At 59.1% G+C, this 20,326-nt stretch overlaps 3 protein-coding genes and 1 long non-coding RNA gene across 5 annotated transcripts in view; 2 read left to right on the top strand and 2 right to left on the bottom strand.

The window, feature by feature from the left end:
* The window catches only part of SIN3A (SIN3 transcription regulator family member A), a 31,074-nt gene extending 26,985 nt beyond the window's left edge, over positions 1–4,089 (bottom strand). Inside the window, exon 1 of one of the 2 annotated variants that reach the window (XM_053988353.1) lies at positions 3,759–4,089. The gene's annotated coding sequence lies outside the window, so the exon portion shown is untranslated. Of the gene's footprint in view, positions 1–2,972; positions 3,259–3,758 lie in introns of those variants that run through there. The other variant, XM_053988354.1, reaches the window with a different exon arrangement.
* On the top strand, positions 2,930–3,859 carry LOC128813494 (basic proline-rich protein-like). The gene has a single exon (XM_053988679.1). It carries the CDS (start codon positions 2,930–2,932, stop codon positions 3,857–3,859), a length of 930 nt encoding a protein of 309 aa, XP_053844654.1.
* Positions 4,090–4,977: 888 nt separating the features above from the next.
* On the top strand, positions 4,978–6,162 carry LOC128813389 (uncharacterized). Its single transcript, XR_008439025.1, has 2 exons — positions 4,978–5,062; positions 5,565–6,162. It is a non-coding gene; the product is annotated as an uncharacterized LOC128813389 (long non-coding RNA).
* Positions 6,163–7,950: 1,788 nt separating this feature from the next.
* Positions 7,951–19,083, bottom strand: PTPN9 (protein tyrosine phosphatase non-receptor type 9). Its single transcript, XM_053988474.1, has 13 exons — positions 18,224–19,083; positions 14,537–14,680; positions 13,995–14,084; positions 13,768–13,892; positions 13,015–13,120; positions 12,280–12,390; positions 11,727–12,055; positions 11,274–11,367; positions 11,103–11,172; positions 10,508–10,586; positions 10,103–10,253; positions 9,806–10,013; positions 7,951–9,550 (listed from the first exon to the last, which is right to left on the bottom strand). The coding sequence occupies exons 1-13, from the start codon at positions 18,254–18,256 to the stop codon at positions 9,324–9,326; spliced, it is 1,767 nt and encodes a 588-aa protein (XP_053844449.1). The 5' UTR covers positions 18,257–19,083; the 3' UTR covers positions 7,951–9,323.
* Between the last annotated feature and the right edge of the window lie 1,243 nt (positions 19,084–20,326).

The raw sequence follows: 20,326 nt of genomic DNA, 5'->3' as shown, positions 1-20,326 counted from the left end.
TTTCCCCAGCAGCATTTTTTTTTTTAACTTTAGAAAGTTAAAGTACTCAAAACCAAATTCCTTTTTAACTCCTTAAAAGGAGCACACTTCATTCTGTCTAGGGGAGGATGAAAACTATTGTGTTGGTTTTTTTTTTTTCTCTGAGGTTTTTATGTTTTTAGAGGGTTTTTTTGCAGGAAAAGGTGGCTGCATGGGAACACACCTCTGGATCTCCCCACCAGTGCCACCTCCCCGCTCACCAGCTCTGTGCCACAGGTAGGATGCATCAGGCAGACACACATACAGGATCCTCAGCTGGTAAAGCAAAGGAAAAATTAAGAAAAGCTATGTTGCATCTCAGTAACAATGCTAGAATTATGGAATTTTACCTCACCAGCTTAATCAGAGGGTTTCCCCATCCACCTGCCCCACATGAGTTGGTGGGACAGATCGAGTGGAGCACATCCCTTTCCCTCTGGTACTGAGGAAAGCAGAGGAGTGGCAGTACTGACACAGAAGGAGAAGGAACAAAGCAGGGACAAGGCTGGATTCAGCTGGTGGAGCAGTGCAGGGCTCTCCTCCTGCCTGCTCACTGCTCCATGGGAGCAACAGAGGCACAAGAGCCCAGGTGCTCTCCTCTTCCATCCCAAAACCGCCTCCCTGGTGGCAGCTCTGCTCCCCAGCATTTTACCGTGTAATATCCCAAAAATCTCCATTATTTCTATTGCAGGTTTTCCCACCACATAGGCAGGGTCTTCTGGCACTGGAGATCAGCTGGTAAAGTTAAAAGAAAAAGCCAAATAGGCATGAGGAAGAAAGGAAATTGGGAAGGTGTGCTGCCTCAACACCTGCTGGAAACCCAGCACACCTGTGGATAAACACCACCTTCACCAACAAGCTGTAAAAATCCACTGGAGAGGATTTTGATCCCTCTGAAAAACTGCAGGGAAATTGCAGAGCTGCAGAGGATTTGTTTAACACACGTGAGGGCTTTTTAGAAGGTTTTCTTTCAAGGGAGAGAGAACTCAAAAGTAGGGAGCAGCAAGCGTGAGTCGTCCCGGAACAGTCACGGATGTCCTGCAGAACACATCCCACACAGGATTATAAAGGAGTGCACAGCAGTGCCTGCTGGAAAGGAGCCGGCTCAGGTTCCAGCAGTGCTGCTAACCCAGCCACACGACTTCCAGAACATGACCCAGCTTGCTCAGCAGACACTGCTACACTTTGTTTTTATGGTGCCACACAGCCCGGATCCCCGCCTGCAGCACGGGGATAACCCCTTGGCCACGCTACAGGAAGGCACATCTAGGACCAGAGCATCATTCCAAAACGAAATGAGAAGCATCCTTAGAAAAAGGTGCTGGAAAGGCACGACCTGAAGTGTCAGCACTCACCAAGAGGCAGATGGGGCACAAAAAAACCCCACTCGTCCAGATGGGGAACGAGTTGGTGAGGCACTGATCCCCGCTTTGCCAAAAAGTGGCCCAGGTGCCAAACCCCACTGCAGACACGATCCAAAACACGCTGACAGAGCTTAAGGGCATTGTTTTGCCCTGTTCCCTGACTGCACCTACCCCGTGCACAGAGAGAATGAGCAGAACCCTTTTATTTAACCAAAAGAAAAAAGAAAAGACCCCAGCAGGGTTGGAAAAAAGTAGCACGGTCCCAGAAGCACACCCCAGGCTGAAGTGACAGCTATTACGGGGCTCTTTTCTGCTCCAGCTCCAACAGCCATAAAAGCTTTCCAACGCTGGAGAAGTCCAGAACAGCAATCTGGACAGAAAACGATTCATAAATGCTGGAAACGTAAATGATCCGCCTGCCAATTCCAACACGATGCTCCCAGCCCCAAGACCCACACGTGCCAGGAGCCTGTGCAGAGGCTTCCCCCGGCAATCCAGGCTGGGGCCAGGGGGAGAGCACCCCCCTTCCCCACACTGCTCACAAAAGCAGCCTGAATCAGCCAGAGTTTCCCCAAACTTGAGCAAATTAGTGCTATTTTTTTTTTTTTTGGATGAACGATTACATTGCAGCATCTCAAACACATTCATGCTGAGACCATGTGTCTTCACCAGAAGCAGAAGGTGGGAGGGATGAGGATAAGAGAACTTGGGGGGAGAAAGCACGATTCCCTTTTGTAAAGAGCGTACCCATGTGAAAAACTGCTAACTTCACCTCAGCAGGGGAAAAAAAAAAAAACAACCCTAAAAAGTGTTTTTCTGTCCTTGGAGATCCAGCACAGGCTGACACCAGGCTGCCAAGGCACTTTATGTGATAAAGGAAGTTTTACAGATGCTTCAAAATTAGTATATTAAAATAAAATGCCATTTTAATTTAAAATACTGCACTATACAGTTAATCCTATACAGTAATGTTTACTTTTCTGAAAGTGTACTTTTAAAAATAATTACAAGTTGGGAATGGAAAATGGCCAGTACAGATACAGCTGTACTGAATTAAGTTGGGCATTTCCCACTTGTTTACTGACCCTGCACCTTTTAGCACAACTAGAAGCGGCAAGTTAAAAGAGAAACACGAGGTGTTATGTCAGCCCTAAGCTACACTTTAACACACAGACCAGGTTTAGATTCTTCTAGACAGCGTGGGAGACTGAAAATCCACGCAGAGCTGGAGATGCCTTTGATAATTAGTTTAAAACAGAGCTGACACAACTTATTTTGCCCCGTTTCAGTGGTCCAAATAAATAGGTTTCTTCAGGGATGTAACTTCTATCTGAGCACGCGTGCTATTCACGCAAATAACGACTGTTAAGATTCATTCTGAAAATTCACTCTGAATTTTAACAGGCTGAACCCAGGCCAGGAAAAGGCAGAAAAAAATAGGATTTAGTTAAGCAGACACAAAGCACCATCCTACTTTTAAAGCTACCTGAACTCCGCTAGCTATCAAAAAAAAAAAAAAACCCACAACCGTGAAGTAGTTTCTAGGGATGCACGAGAGCCTGAAGAATTTTAAAAAAAGGGGTGAAATACCAGTAGTAAGCGCCTGCCAAGTTCACAGCACGGGAGGACGAGCAGAGGGATGCGGCTCGCCATTAAAATCGCAGGAGAATTACTGGGTGCACGAGGAGCTCTCGGGTTTCCGCGCATCCACGCGTCGCTCCAACAGGTCCTTCCGGAGAGCCGCGCCGTGCAGCGGCAGAGCTGCGGAGAAGCCGCGCGGGGAACCCGCGGCCGTCCCGGAGCCGCCGCCGAGCGGGACCGCGGCGGGGGCACGGCCCGGCACAGCGCTTTCACGGCAACTCCGCCGGGAAGTTGGGCGAACACCGGGACCGGGGAGCACCGCGCCCCCCGCCCCCGGCTCTCGGAACGCCCCCCCCCCGCCCCGGCGGCGGCTCCGGCGCGCGGCGCGGCCGGTACCGGGGCCATGCAATGCGGGCGGGCGCTGGCGGGGGCGGTCCCGCCGCAGCCCGGGAGCGGCACCGGGCGGAGGGCGGGCGGAGGGGCGGGCGGAGGAGGCGGCGCCCGGCTCGCAGCGCGCCCAGCGGCCGCCGCACGCTCCGCCCGCCGCTCCCGCCATGCCGGGGCCGGGACACCCCGGCGGGGCGGGGCGGGGCGGGAGGACGCGCGGCCGCCCGCGCGGGCCGGGGCTCCCCGGGGAGCCGCGCCGCGGACACCGACCGGCGCCCCCCCCCCCCCGCCCCCCCCAACCCCGCGCCGCCGCCGCACCGGCGCCGGGCCCCGCCCCCTACGGATCGCCGGAGGGGGCCGGCCCCGGGCCCGGCGGCCTCCCCTGCCCGCCGCCCCGCTCTTCCTTACCTCGAAGCGGCTCCTGGCGGCGGCCGGGTGTCCCTCAGGGTCCGGGGGTGGCGGGCACCTCCCGGGCGGGCGGCGGGGGCGGGCTGTCCCCGGCGCAGTGAGAAGGGGGGGGGTCCCCGCGCCCCTCCTCCCGGAGGGGGGGGGGCGGGCGGGGGGCGGCGCCGGTGCCCCGGCGGGGGCGGGGGGCTCGGCGGGGGGGGTAAGATGGAGTAACCGTCTGTCGGCCGCCGCGGCGGAGCGCTGCCCGCTTCTCTGTTCCCCGGGAAATCCCGCCCCTCCTCGCGCAGGGGGGGAGCCCCGAGCGCCCGTTGGCTGAGACGCGCGCCCGTCACTCTCTCGGCCAATGGGAGCGCCGGCCCCGCCCACCAGGCCCTCCCCTATTGGCCGCGGCCCCCAGGAAGGGGATGTGGAGAGGAAGGGAGGGAGGAGAGGAGGGGAGGGGGGGCGGGGGGAGCGACCGCCGAAGAAAAATGTCCGTATAAGCAGCGCGCCCCGCCCCCGTCCCGCCTCCCCCGCCGCCCTATTGGCTGCGACGCCAACGCGCCGGCCAATTGGCGAGCGGGGCCGCGCCGCCGTCACGACGAGAAGCCCACCCACGCGGCGAATTGGCCCCGCCCGCCACCGGCGAGGCCACGCCCCCCTCTCTGGGGAGCCCTTTTGTGGAATGTTTACATCGCGGCCGCGGCCCGCGCCAGCGGCTCCCCCCGTCACCCCCCCGCACCGGCCCCGGGCCCCGGTGCCAACCGGTTCGGCGGGGGGAAGGCGGAGGGGGGGGGTACTTGGCGGCGGGGCACGGGCCCGGGGGGCGGCGCGGCGCTGCCTTTTGTCCCCGACCCCTTCACTTCCGGGATGGCGGCGCCCCACGTGGGGCGGGTCGGTTCCACGTGCGGGCGGGGGGCACACGGCACGCTCCCGCACACGCCCCGCACACCCGCTCACACTCACGCACGCACGCACCGAGGAGGAGGAGGAGGAGGAAGGGGGGGGGCGGCCGTGGGCGGTGCGCGCCGCGGGGGGGGGGCGGCGCCCTCAGCTGCTGCGGCCAATGGCGTGCCAGCAGGGGGGCGTGGCCACCGCGGCAATGGGCCCCCTCCCTCCCCCCCCCCGCGCGCACACACACTCACTCGCCTCCCCCCCCCCCACCGCCCGCTCCCGTCGCGCGCTTCCCGCCGGCGGGATCCGCAGCGCGCGCGCGCTTCTCTCCCCCTCCAACCCCCCCCCGCCTCTTTTCCCTCAGGTTCCCGCCCGCCCGCCGGCCCGGCCCTCGGGAAGCGATTCCCGTGAAGGGGGGCGAAACTGGGAAAGTGCGTGTGGGGGAAGCAGCTGTTACATACCCTCAACGCGCAGGCGAGCAGCCCTGAATGGAGGGGGAACTCCCCCCGGGGCGGATTGGCCCCGCGGTGCCGATCGTCACGGCCGCACCGCCCACGGCGGGAGGCGGGGGGGGCGCGGGCAAGGGGGGTGTGAGGGGAAGGCCTCTCGGCGGAGGGCGGGAGCGAGCGAGCCGAGCGGCGGCCGGCGTTCCCCTCCGCTGGAACACGAGATGGAGGTGGGGGTTTAATGCCTTCAATCACCGTGCTTCTCTGCCTTTGGAAAGTTGCGGAGTGGGTCGCTGGGTTCCCCAGAGGGAGGCTGCAGGAGCCAGGCCTGGCCGCCCGCTGGTGCTCATCTGGGCATCTGGAGCGCGCTCGGGAAAGGGCGAAATGCAAACACACACATTCCAGGCTTCTGTTAAAATGTGTGTTTCAAGCACCTTCACTCAAAGAAGGTCTAAATCGAGTTGTTTTTTTTTGTTTTTCTTTCCAGCTGTTCTTCCCTTTCTCAGGCTGGGAGAGCGTTGCGGGAGCAGGCAGTGGGGTGGTGCCGGGACAAGCAGGCGCAGCAGAGGAGGCTCTCCGTAGCTGGGAGCTGCAGCTCGGTTTAACCCCTGGAAGGGCTCTCGACACGGGGCTTTGAGCCTGCACGGGCTGCGGTGCCACTGGAGATCGAGCCTGAGCCGCGGAAACCGGAGGCAAGGAAGCAGAAGGGCTGGGAAATGAAGCGCTCTGGAGCCAGGCTCTTTCCAAACTCCCAGGGCGCAAAATTACAAGCACTAAAGTAATCGTCATTAGCGAGGCGGCGTGCATGCAGCCAAGAAAGCCAAATGAGACGGGTGGGCACAGCGATGGCAGCGCCGCTTTAGGATTGCCCTGCAATGCCTTTAAATCCCTGTTTCCAAACTCCAGCGGAACTTTGGATTTCGTTCTTGGAATTGTCTGTGCTGTTACTTTTGCCCGTGGTGGCTGATCCCCATCTCCGGGCCACTTCAGGGAAGGGGAGATCCTCCAGGCATCAGGCTGCTTGCACTCAACAGCCCATTTTTCCCACTGTTTTCCAAACAATGAAGAGTTTTTCTTTCCAGTAACTTTTGGCTGTCTGCGTGAAGTGACCATTTCCAGAGAAATCCTTATTTCTGCTGCTGAGCAGGACCTGCTGGCACAGACGGAATGGATGGAACAAAACATCATGTTGTGCAAGAGGACTGAAAATGCTGCCTTTGAGAAGAAACGCAGCCCTGGAAATAGTAAGGGAGGGTGAGTGTTTGGGTTGTTTTCCCATGGAAAAGGTTTACAACCTTTTCCTCCGCCTCCAGCACAGATGGGATCTTCATCTCTCCTCAAAGGGAGCAGCATATCCGATCTGTTCCCATTCAGAGCTAGAGTTGGTTACCTCCCTCCCTCTCCTCTGGTTATTCCTACTCGAAACCCAGGACATGAGTCTTGGAAACACTTTGGTTCACTGTGCCCACATCATGTGGAATTGAGCTAGAAGGCACAACCACCTTTACCGTGTGCACAGAGCCAGCTTGGTTGGGATTTCACAGCCAGTGGAAGAGAGACGTGGGCTGGGCACATTCGTGGGGCCACGTGGGACACTTGGCATCACCTGCAGCTTTCGGATCTGGACCCAACACTTTGCCAAAAGCCCCGCTGAGCCGCAGAGAGCTGCTGCTGACAGCACAGGATTAACAATAAAACTGCTAACGCTCCCCTCCTGCACGTGTGCCGAGAAGAAAGCCCAGCTGGGTGAAAAAGTTTGGCAGTGAGGAGGTAGGGCCCCAAGGAGCCTTCCTTCAGAGGATGAGAGCTCTCTCGGAGGAGCCACCCTGCACAATGGGCGCCTGGAGGGAAACTCTGGGGCAGCCTGAGCCGGAGGAGCAGATCACACTGCCTGGGCTGATGCTGCTCCAGGAGACAGCTGGCTGGAAAAAGGTACCTGGAAGGACGGGACACTGCAGCTGAACCAGAACCGCTCTGCAGGCAGGACGTGCACAGCTCCAGGGGTGCTCCCAACACCCACCTCTCCTGCACTCCTATGCACTGGGACATGCAGCCCTTCCAGACGGATTCCCTGCTGCCTCTGGTTCTTTTCCAGCCTTCCAGTGCTTGTGTCTGACCTCGGTTTGGCGCAGCCAAGCCCGTCCATCCCCAGAGCACAGGGGAAAGCTTCTCCCTGTGCTAGTCCTAGAAAGACACTGGCATCCCTCACTTTTTTAGGCTCCAGCTGAACAAACACAGGTGCCGCTCTTCACACCCGCCAGCTGCCCTGCTCTGGGGCATGAGCTCTCTCTCGCTGGCTCTAGGGCTTCATTTGCACAAGCTGCCTTTTTTATTCCCTCATCCCTAAGCCTCAGGCTGCGGCTGCTGCTCCGGGACTGGCATCGCTTGCACCTGAAGGCACTGAGGCTGCCTGACAGCCCAGGAGTTCCCCCTAATTTTTCCGCCCTGCTTGCCTGCTCAGAGGGGATCCAGAAGCACAGAGGCGATGCCTGCACCCCCAAATCCTGCAGCAAAAGGCAGCAGCAGGCAGATACCATGGCCAGACAGGAGACTGATGTCCTAAGGCTTGTCAAGGCCCTGGGAAAAGAGGCAGGAGCTTGGAGCAGGGTGGCTTTTGTCGCCCCTGGGTACACCAGCTCATTGTGCTGCCTTCCCTCCTGACACTATCCTGCCTGCCCAGAAAAGCTTCCTGCAGCCTGGTTATCTCTGTCTCAGCCTCACCCAGGCCAGAAGAAGCCCCAAACACAGCCCTGTGCTCCTCAAAGTCCACGTGTAGCCAGGGATGGGGCCAGCTGGATTTAGAGACCACAGCCCGTGCAAAGCCCTGAATTCCCTCCTTCTGTCCTGCCCAATGCCCCCACGACAGCAAAGAGGACTGGTCACTGGTGGTATATTTATATATCAATACAAATAAAAACAAAACAACTCCCAAAAGAGTAACGACAACAAAAAAGGTTTCTCTGAGAGCAAAATAGGAACATTTACAAATACTTCTGGCTCCGGCTTGGATCAAGTTAATGTTAAATACAAAAAAAAAAACAAACCACCAAAAAAAAAAAAACCAAAACAAAGAAAACCACAAAAAAAAAATCCCAAAAGAAAACAAAACAAAACCTCCCAAACCCTGTGCCCTCCTCCCCCAAGATTATAAAAAAATAAGAATATACACATTCAAAGAGCTTATTACAGTATAAAGTCGGGGAGGCCCAGGCAGTGGCGGGGACTGGGGCCGGGGCAGAGGCTCGTTGCCTCTCCAGGGTTTGGGGTTTACTCTTGCTCAGCGCTTTCCCAGCCCATGACTCAACGCAGGGCTGGGCCTGCGGGTTCCCAGTGGCAGCTTGGGAAAGCCGGGCAACCTGGAGAGCCGGTCGGTCCCCACGGCCCCGTCACCTCGTACCTAGTGACTCCCTCAGCGGCACCCAAGGGGCAGGGGATGCCTGCGAGCTCAGCACCCCCCAGACAACCCAATCCTCCAGATCCTCCCAGGAGCACAGCTGCTATCTCTCCACGGGGAAGATGAGACAAGGAAACAGCGGGGACACCATCAAGTATCCTTGTGCCTCCTGCGGGATGGGCACAGGAGTGGGTACTGGGTCCCAACGCTGCCCATGAGGGGAAATAAGGGGAAGGGGGAAGACAAGACAGAGCCAGGACCAAACTCACCGCTCCAGAGGTCACAGCAGTGAGGTGGCAGGACAGCGGGGACCCTTGGGAGCTGCTAAAGGGGAGGTTGTATATATGTATCTATATAATAGCCAGGGGGTCACAGCGGGGGTATATTATATACACACATACATACAGACACACAGATGGAGCGTCAGGTGAGACCGAAGCACGTGCCTCTTCCTCAGCCCCAGGACTGGGAATACATTTCCTAGGACTTTGCAAAGCCCCTCTCTAGGTACATCTTAGGTGGTCCCAACAACAACAACAACAAAAAAAAAAAAAAAAAAAAAAGAAAACAAAACCAAAACAAAAAAACCCGACAACTTGAAGAGAAGACAAACCACCTCCCCAACCATCCAAACCCAACCGAAACACGACGGGGAGGAGTGAGATCCCCTTCCCGTGCCGGCAAGTGGCAGCCACCGTTTGGGTCGAATAAGGCACAGTTCCATAGCAGTGCTGACAGCTGAGGTGCTCCGGCACCGCCGCCCCCACGGCTCTGCTGAGTCCCGGCAGGCACCCAGGCGACACGGGCAGCCCCCGCGGAGGGGCAGCGGCGTCTGCAGGGAGGCGGAGGGTCTCAGTGCCCCGGCGAGCTCTTCTCCTGGGCGGCCCGGCTGTGGTTGGTGAGCAGCAGGCCCTCGCGCTGGGCGTGCTCGAGGATGGCGGTGTAGCAGAAGTAATACTGCTCGGGGGTCTGGATGCTGAAGGCGCGCTGGCTCCGCATGCGCAGCACTGTCTGGTAGATGTTCAGGGTGCCCACGTCCTGCAGCTGTGACAGGCAGATGTCCAGCGCGCAGAAGGTACCTAGGGACGGCGATGGGGATGGCATCAGACGCCAAATGGCACCATCACCACCCCAGGAGTGGTGGTGCTCAGCCCCCCACTGATCTCCTACAGGCATCTGGGCACTTCTCCCAGGTCTGATGGTTGTGGGAAGTCCTGAGGACACGTCTCAGGTCAACCAGCTTGCAAACACACCGTGAGTCCCCAGGATGGAAATGCCCCAGGGAAGCTGGACTTGTCACCCCATCATCCCCAAACCTGCCCCACACCCATTACCTGTCCTGCCAATGCCAGCGCTGCAGTGCACCACGACTGGGGGTCCCCCGGGGTGACCCTTGAAGCGAGGTCCCAGGGCGCTGACAGCCACTCTCTGCTGCTGCTTCACGGCCCCCAAAAAGTCAATGAGAGTGGCGGCGGAAGAGGGGACGCCATAATCTGGCCAGCTCAGATACTGGAAGTGGGACACCAGCCGCCGCTCCCTGGTCTGGAGAAAGCAGGGGTTTAGACTCTTTTCCTACTCTGACCCTTGGTGCCCCCATGCCATTCCCCCAGCAGGCAGCTGTGGCCACGCACCTCTGAGCTGTGGATCTCCAGGATGGTTTTCTTGTAATGGTTGAGGTTCTCTACGCCCAGGTTGGTGATGGTCAGGGCCCCAAAGCACACCTGGAAATCCTTTTCCAGAGGCCAGTACTGGCCGCACTTCCTCCTGCCTCCCTCCTCCAGCCTGGGAGCACGACAACGACAAGCTGGTAATGTCCTCCTTGCCCTGCCTGAGACATCTCCCCTGCCACCCTGCCTTGGTCCTTTGGGGATCTCGCAGGGACCAGTCTGTCCTTGACCCAATGTCCCAACTCTACAGGGCTCTGGCTGGCACCACTGCTGCTGGATCACTGCACCGAGCCCAGCGCTGCTTATTCCACACAAAAACTCCTCCTTTTGCACAGAAAAAGAGGACCGTGTCCCACCATGAGCACTCACCGGGTTGTCATCACGATCACCAGGACGTTCTGCTCCCACACCATGCGCCAGAAGTCGCCGTAGGTGTTTTCCAGAGGCCCTGCAGGGACAACCCACACATCAGCCCGAAACATCACGGATCTGAGCAACCCCCTGCCCAGCTGCATCCAGCAGCCCCCCCCATCACCCCCACAGGGAACCACAGCCCCTTCCTGTAGGGGCTGACCCAGCTGTGGATCCACGAACACAGCCTGGAGCTGTCACTGTCACTGACTGCCACCCCCAGCACCGAGTCCCTATGGCTCAGCGCTGATCCCGCCTCTCTGCTCAGCCTTGGGCAGATGGGGCAAATCCAGAACTGGGATAGGGGCAGGGAGAGGGAGAGGGCTGCTATCATGGATGAAGGTGGATCCCCTTGCTATCTCCCAGGAAAATCTTCAGTCCACTAGCTGGAAACTGAGAGGGGAATAATTACACCCAGGGAGGAGTAAATACACCCTGAGAGAAGGGGGACCTGCTGGGCAGTGCCCAGCTCCTGGGATGTCCCCCATGGCCAGAGAGGTGGAACCCATGGGTGCATCAGGAACAGAACAACCCCTTGTTGGCTCAGCCATACCCTGAGTGCCAATGTAAGCATTCCTCTGCTTGTAGCCATCCATGAAGCTCGCGTTGATGTAGTCAGTTAGCTGCAGGGAGAAAAGCATGGGTGAGATAAGGCCTCCAGAACCGTGGGACAGCTGTGCCAGCTTCCCACAGGACTGTGGGTTTCCCTCCCGGGCTGGCTCACCTCTGGGCGGCTGTATGGCTTTGCCAGCTTGACACGGGTTTGGTCCAGGCAGGGCACGTCCCCGTACCGGTTCTTGTCCTGGTTGTAGGGTGCCCTGGGAGGCGGGGGAGAGGGAAGCAGGGATGTATTCCAGGGAAGGCAAAGGCAGCATCCCTCCCTCTGTGCAAGCCTCTGGGGCCCGTAGCCTGGGCTCTGCTGCCATCACCTGGCCAAAGCCTCGGGAAGCAGAGTCCCGGTCCCTGCTGTCCTCTGTGGCTCCCCCGTATTCCCCGAGGCTGCAGGACCCACAAAAGAGGCTCACACCATCCCTAGGCCAGCGTTCTCTGTTGCTAACCCAAAGCACCACACCATGAAGAGGCCGATGGACCCCCATCCAGCAGCAGAAGTGTGGGGTGAGGGGGAAACCAGGGTTTTGGGGTGAGAAGGGCACCTGGCTCCCTCCCACCAACTCACAAAGAGCAGGCGAAGGTGCCGGCCGGGCTCCTGCGCCGAATGTCTTCGTACTCCTCATAGATGCCACGTTTCTGCTTGTGGCTGACATGATCCAGCAGCTCCTGGAGGGTGACGGACTTGGGCCCGGGGACATGGACGGAGCCGTTATCTTTGGGGGCCGCCAGCTGCACCAGGATGAGCTCGTCCAGGGGGTCGGGGTGCCCGTTCTGCTGGGGCAGGAACCGGCAATTCCAGCTCAGAGGGTCCAGTTTGAGGGACCCTCCGAGGTACTCAGGGAGGCATTCCCGGGGCAGGTGATCCTTCAGCTCTGACATCTTCACCATCTGCACCTGTGAGAGGAAGGGGAAAGGCAGGGGTGACTCCAAGAAGGTTGGAGAGGATTCGCTGGGGATGGGGACAGGGATGCCAAAGGTCTGGTGCTCGGCAGCTTCCAGCAGATGGAGCTGAATGGCACTAACTGCTTCCACCCTGTCACAAAGGGAAAGCAGCCTCAGTCCCGCCCGCCGAGGGTCCTGTGCCAGGACAGTCCCATGCCAGGAGGGTCCCCACTCACCCGCTCCCGCAGCTTCTCCTTCAGCAGCAGGCTGATGATGGAGTAGGGCACGCGGAACCACATGGGTGCTCCCACGATGAAAACCTTCTTGAGCCGAGCTGGGAAGGCACCCTGTGGGTGCGAGGAGGGGGTCAGATCCACTCTGCTGTGGCAGGGGACGTATCCCAGCAGAGGTGACAACCAGCACAGGGACCCCATGATGGCAATGCCACACCTGAAGTGTGCCTCGCACGCTCACAGCCGTGCTTGTTCTTTTATGAGTTGATAAGGAACCAAATCGCTTCCTTGGAATTAGGTAAGCAGAGGGTTTGGCTCTGTGGGGAGAGGTGAAGACTGGGAACCAGGATTATGCAAAGAACACACCCCTGCCAGTATTTACTCTTATTGCTTTTTTTTTTTTTTCCAGAGAAGGGAGGAGGCACCAAATGCCAGCACGATTAAAAAATAATTTGCATCTGTTTTCCCAAAAGCACTGCCAGCAGCTGTGAGAGGAATCCAGCCTGGGGACAGCTGATCCCTCCCGCCCAGCCACACTGCAGCCACAGCCGGGTCCAGCCTGGCAAGCACCCAGTGCCTTCCCGAGGACCTGCGGGGCTGCAGCTGGTGCTCCTCGGCCGAGACGTGGTCAGCGTGGTCTGGGGTGCAAATTGATGCCAAAACCACAGGACTTTGGGTTCTTGGTGAGCGAGTGGCCCACACACTGTCCCCAGACACCAGTCAACCCCTAGGCACCACCTTGAGCAGATTGAGGATCTTCTTGCTGAGGTCCAGCTCGAAGTTGGTGTACTGTGACCCTGCCATGTCGTAGATGAATACCAGCCCGTTCCTTTGTGTCTCAAAGCTGAGAGGAGGAAAAGAACAGCGTCAACCCCACAACATGCAACCACCTGGCTCCTGCATCAGCAGCTCTGCCCCACACTGACCCCCAAAAATCCCTTCCTACGCTTCCAGAAGGACCCACAGACCCAAACCTTCTTCTGCACTTCCCAGCTGCTCCGCCATCTCTTCCTACAACCCTCATTTAAGCCTGACTCGTGCCTTAGGCCTGCCTCAGAAGCATCACCCGTGATGGGTAAGTGAATCTCAAGGAGCAGTGAAGCTGTGGGCACTGACAGAGCTAACGAAGCCACTGGTAAGGTCAAAAACAAGAAAGAGCCCAGCAGGATAAATGGCAGGAGAATGTCCTGGGTTTGTATTTTTGGCAGGGCTCACATTACGTCTGGCTGATGGTGGGGCTGCCTCCTCCCCAGCCAGAGCCTGCAGGAATTTGGGACTTTGCTAAACTGAACCCAGGGCGTGGACAGGGCAAGGCTGCAAAGAGGGCTTGGGGGATTTTGTTCCCCTGCTGAACAGCTCCATAAGGAGGACTGGCTGGAGTTCAAACCAGGCAATTTCAAGCCATGGGGAGCAGTGATCTCCCTGGGAGGGAACGTGCTCCCCAGGGACCTTCCAGTGTGAGACAGGGTACCCCTGCAGAGGCAGGCTCACCTCTCCACAGCTCGGTCCAGCAGGTAGAAGAGTGCCTGGAGCACCACGTGCTGCACGCTCTTGCTGGGGTGGTGCAGCTTGGCTGTGAACAGGGCGATGGAGGCTCCCGAGGGGTCCCGCACGCTCTGCCAAGGAAAACGGGGTCAGGCTCCCGCAGCACCCCGCGGAGCAGAGCTGGGATAAGCCACCCAGCTGGGATAACTCCCTGGGGAGTTCACCCCACCTACCAGAATGGTGAACTTGCCGCTGAGCAGCTCCGAGCGCAGCGGCTCCTCGTGCGGCTTCAGCTTCACAATCCCCTCCTTCAGCCGCGTCTCCTGCGGGCAGGGAGGGCGGTGACAGGGGGCACAGAGGGCACAGGCACGACCCACCTCTGCCCCACAGGGCACCCAGCTGTCCGAGGGAACCTCTGCTCCATGGGATCATTTTCCAGCACGCCCCCCCAGTAACAGAAGGAGCAGCTTTGCAGTAGCAGGTTGGAAAAGGCATGCATGGATCTATGTCCTTAATATACAGGGAAATGCTCTGTGGGCAGCACACACCACCCAGGAGGGCACCCCATGAGCTGCTCCCAGAGGAGGGGAAGGGATTGGGATCAGCGAGATCTCCATGGCAACCCGCCTTGGCTGAAAAAGGATTTTCCAGCTGGATAAAACTTGTAAGGGAGAGAGAAAAAGAAAAAGGAGCGGGGGGAGGGTGGTCCTAGGGAGCAGGGATCTGCTGCAGAGCAGGAAGCCCTCAGATGGGGGTTCCGGCCCCTCTCGCTCACCCGGTAGGAGTGGAAGAGCTCGATGGCCCGCAGGACGTCGAACTTGCGGGCCATGAGGAACTTGACAGCCACATTCCAGGAGAGCGGGGACACATTGTACTGCCCTGTCCACTTGTTGATCTCCTCCAGGAACTGCTTGGTTGCCTGTGGGAGAGATCAGGGGCGAGTGGTGAGACAGGGTGAGAGGAGGAGGAGGAGGAGGGGTACCTAAGGAGCATCCACGGTCATTGTTGGAGGTACAATCCTCAACAGACCCAGCAGCTTCTCGGGGTGAGGCAGGGAGCTCCACAACAAAAGGGGTAAGGACAGCGGCGGAAAGGGCGCAAGGGGTGAGAAAAATGGCCTGGAGGCTGGGGGACACTTATGGAAAGGAGAGGGGGAGCAAAAGGAGGATTTTACAGGCAACAAACTCCCATTCAGACAGCGCTTCCCCAGCACAGCCCCATCAGCTGGCAGTGGCCTCCTGGGGCTGCAGCTCCACCACGGAGCAGCAAACTCGGCTGTGGGAACACAGGCATTGAACATGGAGGGCTGACCCTTCAACCTGCTACAGGACACGGACCAGCTCGCCCAGTAACACCAGTTTCACACATACACGGAACACCAGGAGGGTCCCAGGACGCAGCTTTGCCTTCTGCTGCGGATTGATTCCCTGTCCCACACAGGAGCCCCAGGGGAGACGGGGCAGCGCAGCCCAGTCTTCCACTACATCCTGCTCAAAGGATGCAGGCAGCATGGAGGGAGACACCAAAATGCCTTGCTCCCAGCCAGGCATACGCCAAAATAAAACAGCTTCCAAGCTCCCCAGGGCGGAGGACGGTGATGGAGAGCGGAGGAGGGAGAAGAGTGCTGAAGGCTGGCTCCCGGAGGCAGGCAGGCGGTGGTGTAGGATGTCAGGCAGCGACACAAAGTTACCGGGAACTATTCAGAGTTACTGGGAGCTATTGAGCCAGAAAAGCTTGTCGGTGTTAATGACTTCCGACAGGAGGAAGTGAAGGGCCGGGGTTTATCGGCAGCGCGAGGCTCGGCAGGGACAGCGAGCCCCTCTCATGGGATGAGCCAAAGGAGCCCAGCTCATCCCAGGGCTCTGTCTCCCAGAACTCTGCAGCCAGGAGCTCCCTAACTTGGTTCCAGAGTCGCACAAAGCAGCCAGGCAAGCACCACAGGAAAATAAATGGGGCAATACAGGAACCATCTTCAGCCTTAACACAGCACACATCCACACATCCAGGAATATATTCTATCTGTAAACATATCCTACCCAATATGTCCTGGGCACACCTCCACCTTGCCAGGGCATCCCCCAAGGCACCAGTTGCTCAAAATCCAGGACTGCAGATGCAAACCCAAAATAACAGTGAAGATGATCCTTCCTCAGCACGTGCAGGACGGTCAAGGTATGGAAGTGAGAGCCAGGTACAAGTCCCACTTCCCTTGGACAAAGACCAGAGCTGACACCGCAGCCTGAGATGGCAATGATTCCCTAAGAGGATGGGAAGAGGCGGCCAAAGGGCACGATGGCAATGAGGAGACGATGCAACCTGTGGTTCAGATCTGCTTCCTCAACATCTAACCGGTCACACCTCACACAATCCCATTTCCAGCAGCCATCCCAAGGGATGACGGGCTTTTTGCAAGGCGAAGACGCACAAGAACAAGCGCTATCTTTGCAGGGCAGTTCAGCCATGAATTCCAGCTTTCCCTGGGAACAAAACCGAATTCCAAACTTACCAATGCCACCATTCAACAGCAGGGAGCCAGGCATTACGGAGCTGAGCATCAATGCCAGCCACAGCTCTGCCCACTTCGTGTGCTCCACTGGGTCTCATCATCATTCCTAGCCCAATCCCAAATGATTTATACACGTCAATCCCGATGGAGCAGGGATCGCTCCACGTGCCGAAAACAAAGCCTGTGACCCAGAGCTGCAGCAAGAAGTCCTGTTTGGGCAGCACTGGGTGTGAAATTGTCCGTGGCCGGGCGTTTGGAACAATGCTGGTCTTTGGAGTGCTGGCGTCATCCACGTCCCCGCTGCGCTGGAGCAGGGTGGTGACAAAGCCACCGCTGCCGGAATCCAGGGGTTCTTCCAGCCCTCTCCCCCAGGCAGCAAACCTACCCTCCTTCTTCAGCGTGGGGAAGTGGGGGATAAATCTGTGAAAACTGCAGCCGGGCTGAAAACCTTCAAGGAAAATTGGTTGGGCTCTTTGGGGATAGGCTGGGGAGGGAGCTGCAGAGCTCCCAAGGCTGTCCCAAGGCTGGCCTAAGAGGGGAAGGGTGAATTTCCCCCTGGCTTGCTGTCGGTAACATGGGAGAGTGGAGGAAATCTTGATAGTCCTGAGAAAGATGAAGGGATGGCAGGAAGGGCATTTTCCAGCCCAAACCACCACTTACCCACAAAGAGAAGGAAACTTCTGTTATTTTGGCTCCCAAGCCACTGAGGGCAGCACGAAAGGCAGCCTTCCCCACACCAAGCTGATGACCTAAACCTGGAGCCATTATTGCAAACACCTCTTCACCTTCTCCGTCCAATACTCCCAAACAAACCAAACATCTCAGATCCCTCTCCTGGGACACTGCTCCCACTGCAAACCAGCCTTTCCTGTCACTGCAGGATCTCCAAAACCCCTATTTCTGGAAGCTTTGCCCCCTCAATGACACAAGAGAAATTGCAGATCTCAGGCACCTGTGGGGACAGAGGGCAAGGACACTCCCCATTCCTTGGAATTTTATCACCCTGGAGAGAGCAGTGCTGCTCCCAGGAGGAAAAAGCCTGGTAGCTCTGCCTTGGCTGAGCACCAGCACAGGCTGCAGGAGGGGCTCTTCCACGGAGGTTTTCGGCATCTCTGTCCCGGCCCTCCTAAACCTCCCTGTAGAAACGAAGGCTTTTTAAAGGAGAAAACCAACCCGCCAACCAACTGGAAAAACGACCATTTTGGAAGGAAAACAGGACCTTTTTGCCTTCGCTCTGCAGTCCCCAGCGCCACCAACGTGGCCAGTGTGACAGCCCGAGGGGGCAGAGGGATCCCGGCAGCTCGCCCAGTCCCGCTCCCAGGCTCCACATCCCCATCCAGAGGGAAGCCCAGCGGCCGCGGGGTGGGCGAGCCTGGGGAAGAGGACAAAGGAGGGGACAGGCAGGGATTGCTCCGGCCACCCGAGGCGCCCCGGCCGGCTCCAGGGCCCCGTTCCCCGAGCCCAGCAACATCCTCCCGCGGTGACGCAAGGCCCGGCGGAGGAAGCCGGGACGTCACGGGAGGCCCGGGGCGTGGGAAGCGCGTGCACACGCATCCATCCCCACGCATCCATCCCCACGCATCCATCCCCACGCCACTGCCCACGGCAGGGAGGCCTGCTAGCGGGGCCACGCTGCTCTGGGGACTTGGGACCCACGCCCCAGCACCCACGGCACGGGCCTTGCGAGGGCTCCTAGGGAACGGGGAGGCTGGGGGGGTTGCGTGGATGGGGGGTGTAGGGTGGGTGCTGCGTGGGTTGGGAGGCTGCATGGATGGGGCGGGCTGCGTGGGGGTGGGGGGGAGCTTCCCATCGGGAGAATCGCCTCGCTGGGAAAGAAAAAAACCAACCTGGCAACCCGGGCTAGCCAAATAACGATGGGAAAGGAGCGGTGTGGGGAAGGAACCCCCGGGGTCCTGCCCAGCCCGACCCGGGGAAGAGGAGCCCGGCGGGACCTACCTGCTCCTCCTCGGCGCTGAGCTCCGCGGCCATGCTGCGCGCCGGGCCGAGCCGGGCCGAGCCGAGCCGGGCCGAGCCGAGCCGGGCTGGTCTAGGCGGAGGACGCCCCGGCGGAGCCCATCCCCGGCGCTGCGGGCACCGGCCCCTCCCGGCGGCGAGGGCGGCTCCGCCCCGGGGGCCTCGCCGAAAGTGCCGAGAAAATTAAAATAAAATGGGGGAAAAAAAAAATTATAAAAATTAAATATCTATGTATGCGTGTGCGTGTGTTTGTGCGAGCCCCCCGGGAAGTTTGGCTCGGCCCGGGAGCGCCGCTCGGCTGGGCCGGGCCGAGCCGAGCTCCCGCCCCGCTCCGCTCTGCCCCGGCGGGGGCGGCGGCAGGAAGCGCCCGCAGCCCCCGGTCCCTCCTCCCCGTTCCCTCCCCGCGGCTCGGCCGACCCCGCAGGGCGGGCGGGGGACAGGAAGCCCTCCCAGGCGGGGGGGCGAGCGGGGGACAGCAGCCGGGACGGGGCCGGAGGGGCCCGGTCCCCCCCCGGCTCCGCGGCGGCTCCCCCAGCCCCGGTTCCGGCCGCGGCAGGCGGGAGCGCCGCCGCTAAAATGGTGGCAGCATCCTCCTCCCTTTGCTGGTGCTGGATAAAATTCCCGGCAGCCGCATCCTCCCTTGCTGTTACTGGATAAAATTCCCGGCACAGCATTCTCCCTTGCCGGGATTCCAGCCGAGCAGCCTTCCCCCCGCGAGCAGGAGTCCGGGCTTTCCAGGCGTCTCTTTCCACTCCCTCCTCTACGATCCCTAAATTGCATTTCCCAGCCGAGCGCAGGTGTCAGCGCCGGGATGGAGAGTCCCGAAGCTCCTCCGGGAAGGAGCGGGGATCCCGGGAAGCACAGCAGCGGTCGCTCCAAAAAGCCAGGCCCTGGGACAAGGGGACATTTTGTTCAGCCGAGGGAGCACTGTGCTGGCAGCGTGCCTACAGCCGGAGCCTGTGCACCTAACTGGGAGAAAATGGAAGCAGGGCAGAGGGAAGGGGCTGAGAGCCCCGGCTGGATGAGGGCTCCAGGCTGGCTCTGTCCCCCAGCGCCCCAGGCGACATCTCCAGGTCGAGCTGCCCGCTCAGCTCTCCTGCCCCAGGCCAAATTTCAGCCCCCGGAGGGGTGACCCCTCCAGTGGAGCTGCTGCCTGTTCCAGCTGGGAGTGAGATCGCACCCAGCAAACAGAATAATCACGGCACCAAACTGTGCTGGCCCCTGCGACTTCCGTTTGACACCCTCCCTCCAAAAACAGCCTTTCGTTCTCAACAGGAACTGTAACGCAAATATTTATTTCTCCAGCCCAGCTCATGCTTTTAAAAGGGAAACTATGAGGCATCATCTGGAGCCGTCGGGAAGCTGCAGTCGCTTTCCTCTTGCTCTCCTCCACCAGCACACACAGCCCCTCTTCGGCTGTATTTCCTCTCCTTCCCTCGCTGGAGACCTTGTCAGGCTGCTGGAGGGCAGTAACTTGAGCTGCGGCTTTCTCTGCCCTAAGGGATGCACAAATCTTCCATCCAGATGCCCACCTCCGGGTTTAATTGCCTGATGGAAGGAAAACTGTGCTGACAGAAGGCGGGATGCGGTATCCCGCTCAGCGCTCTCCCTGCAGACGTCTGCCAACTAGGGAGAACCTGGGAGAACCAGGGAGAAGGTGGGAACCTTCAAGGGACAGGGAGGTTAAGGCAGTCAGGTGCTCATCCTCTTTCCCTGGGCCAGCTGCTTCACATGTTAAAAAAATAAAACTGAAACCAGAAGCTTCAGCAGCTGTTTGAAAGCGACGGCTCCGAACACTGCGGGGCCAGGGTGCCACTTCCCTGCCGGGGAAGGGGAGCGGAGGGCAGCCCCCTCCCACGGCCAGGCCAGTTCCTGCTGCCCGCTGCTATCATCAATAGCGGCTGCACGGCCAGATGGTCGCACGCAGCCCACACGCTTGGCACAGAAACCAGGCTTTTTCTGGGAAAAACGGGGGGTGCAAGGGCAGGATACAAGTGCGCCTGCTATCTGCAGGTGGCCATCCGCACTCTCGGTATCTCCTCCAGGGGAATTCCCGTAGAGAACTGCGAGGAGAGTCCCCAGCGC

The sequence above is a fragment of the Vidua macroura genome, chromosome 12, assembly GCF_024509145.1.
Source record: "Vidua macroura isolate BioBank_ID:100142 chromosome 12, ASM2450914v1, whole genome shotgun sequence".
NCBI classification, from domain to species: domain Eukaryota; kingdom Metazoa; phylum Chordata; class Aves; order Passeriformes; family Viduidae; genus Vidua; species Vidua macroura.
The sequence above is the reverse complement of the archived record's forward strand: the minus strand, read 5'-3'. Positions and strand labels throughout refer to the sequence as shown.

What these genes read in the sequence shown, in the direction of transcription:
- LOC128813494 (XM_053988679.1), top strand. Translation starts at nt 2,930, where the DNA reads ATGCACGAGAGCCTGAAGAATTTTAAAAAAAGGGGTGAAATACCAGTA.
- PTPN9 (XM_053988474.1), bottom strand. Translation starts at nt 18,256, where the DNA reads ATGGCCGCGGAGCTCAGCGCCGAGGAGGAGCAG. An exon ending in GTGATCGTGATGACAACCCG is followed by an intron (nt 10,254 to 10,507) that starts GTGAGTGCTCAT and finishes TCGTGCTCCCAG; the next exon opens with GCTGGAGGAGGGAGGCAGGA. An exon ending in CGCTGGCATTGGCAGGACAG is followed by an intron (nt 9,551 to 9,805) that starts GTAATGGGTGTG and finishes CGCCGTCCCTAG; the next exon opens with GTACCTTCTGCGCGCTGGAC.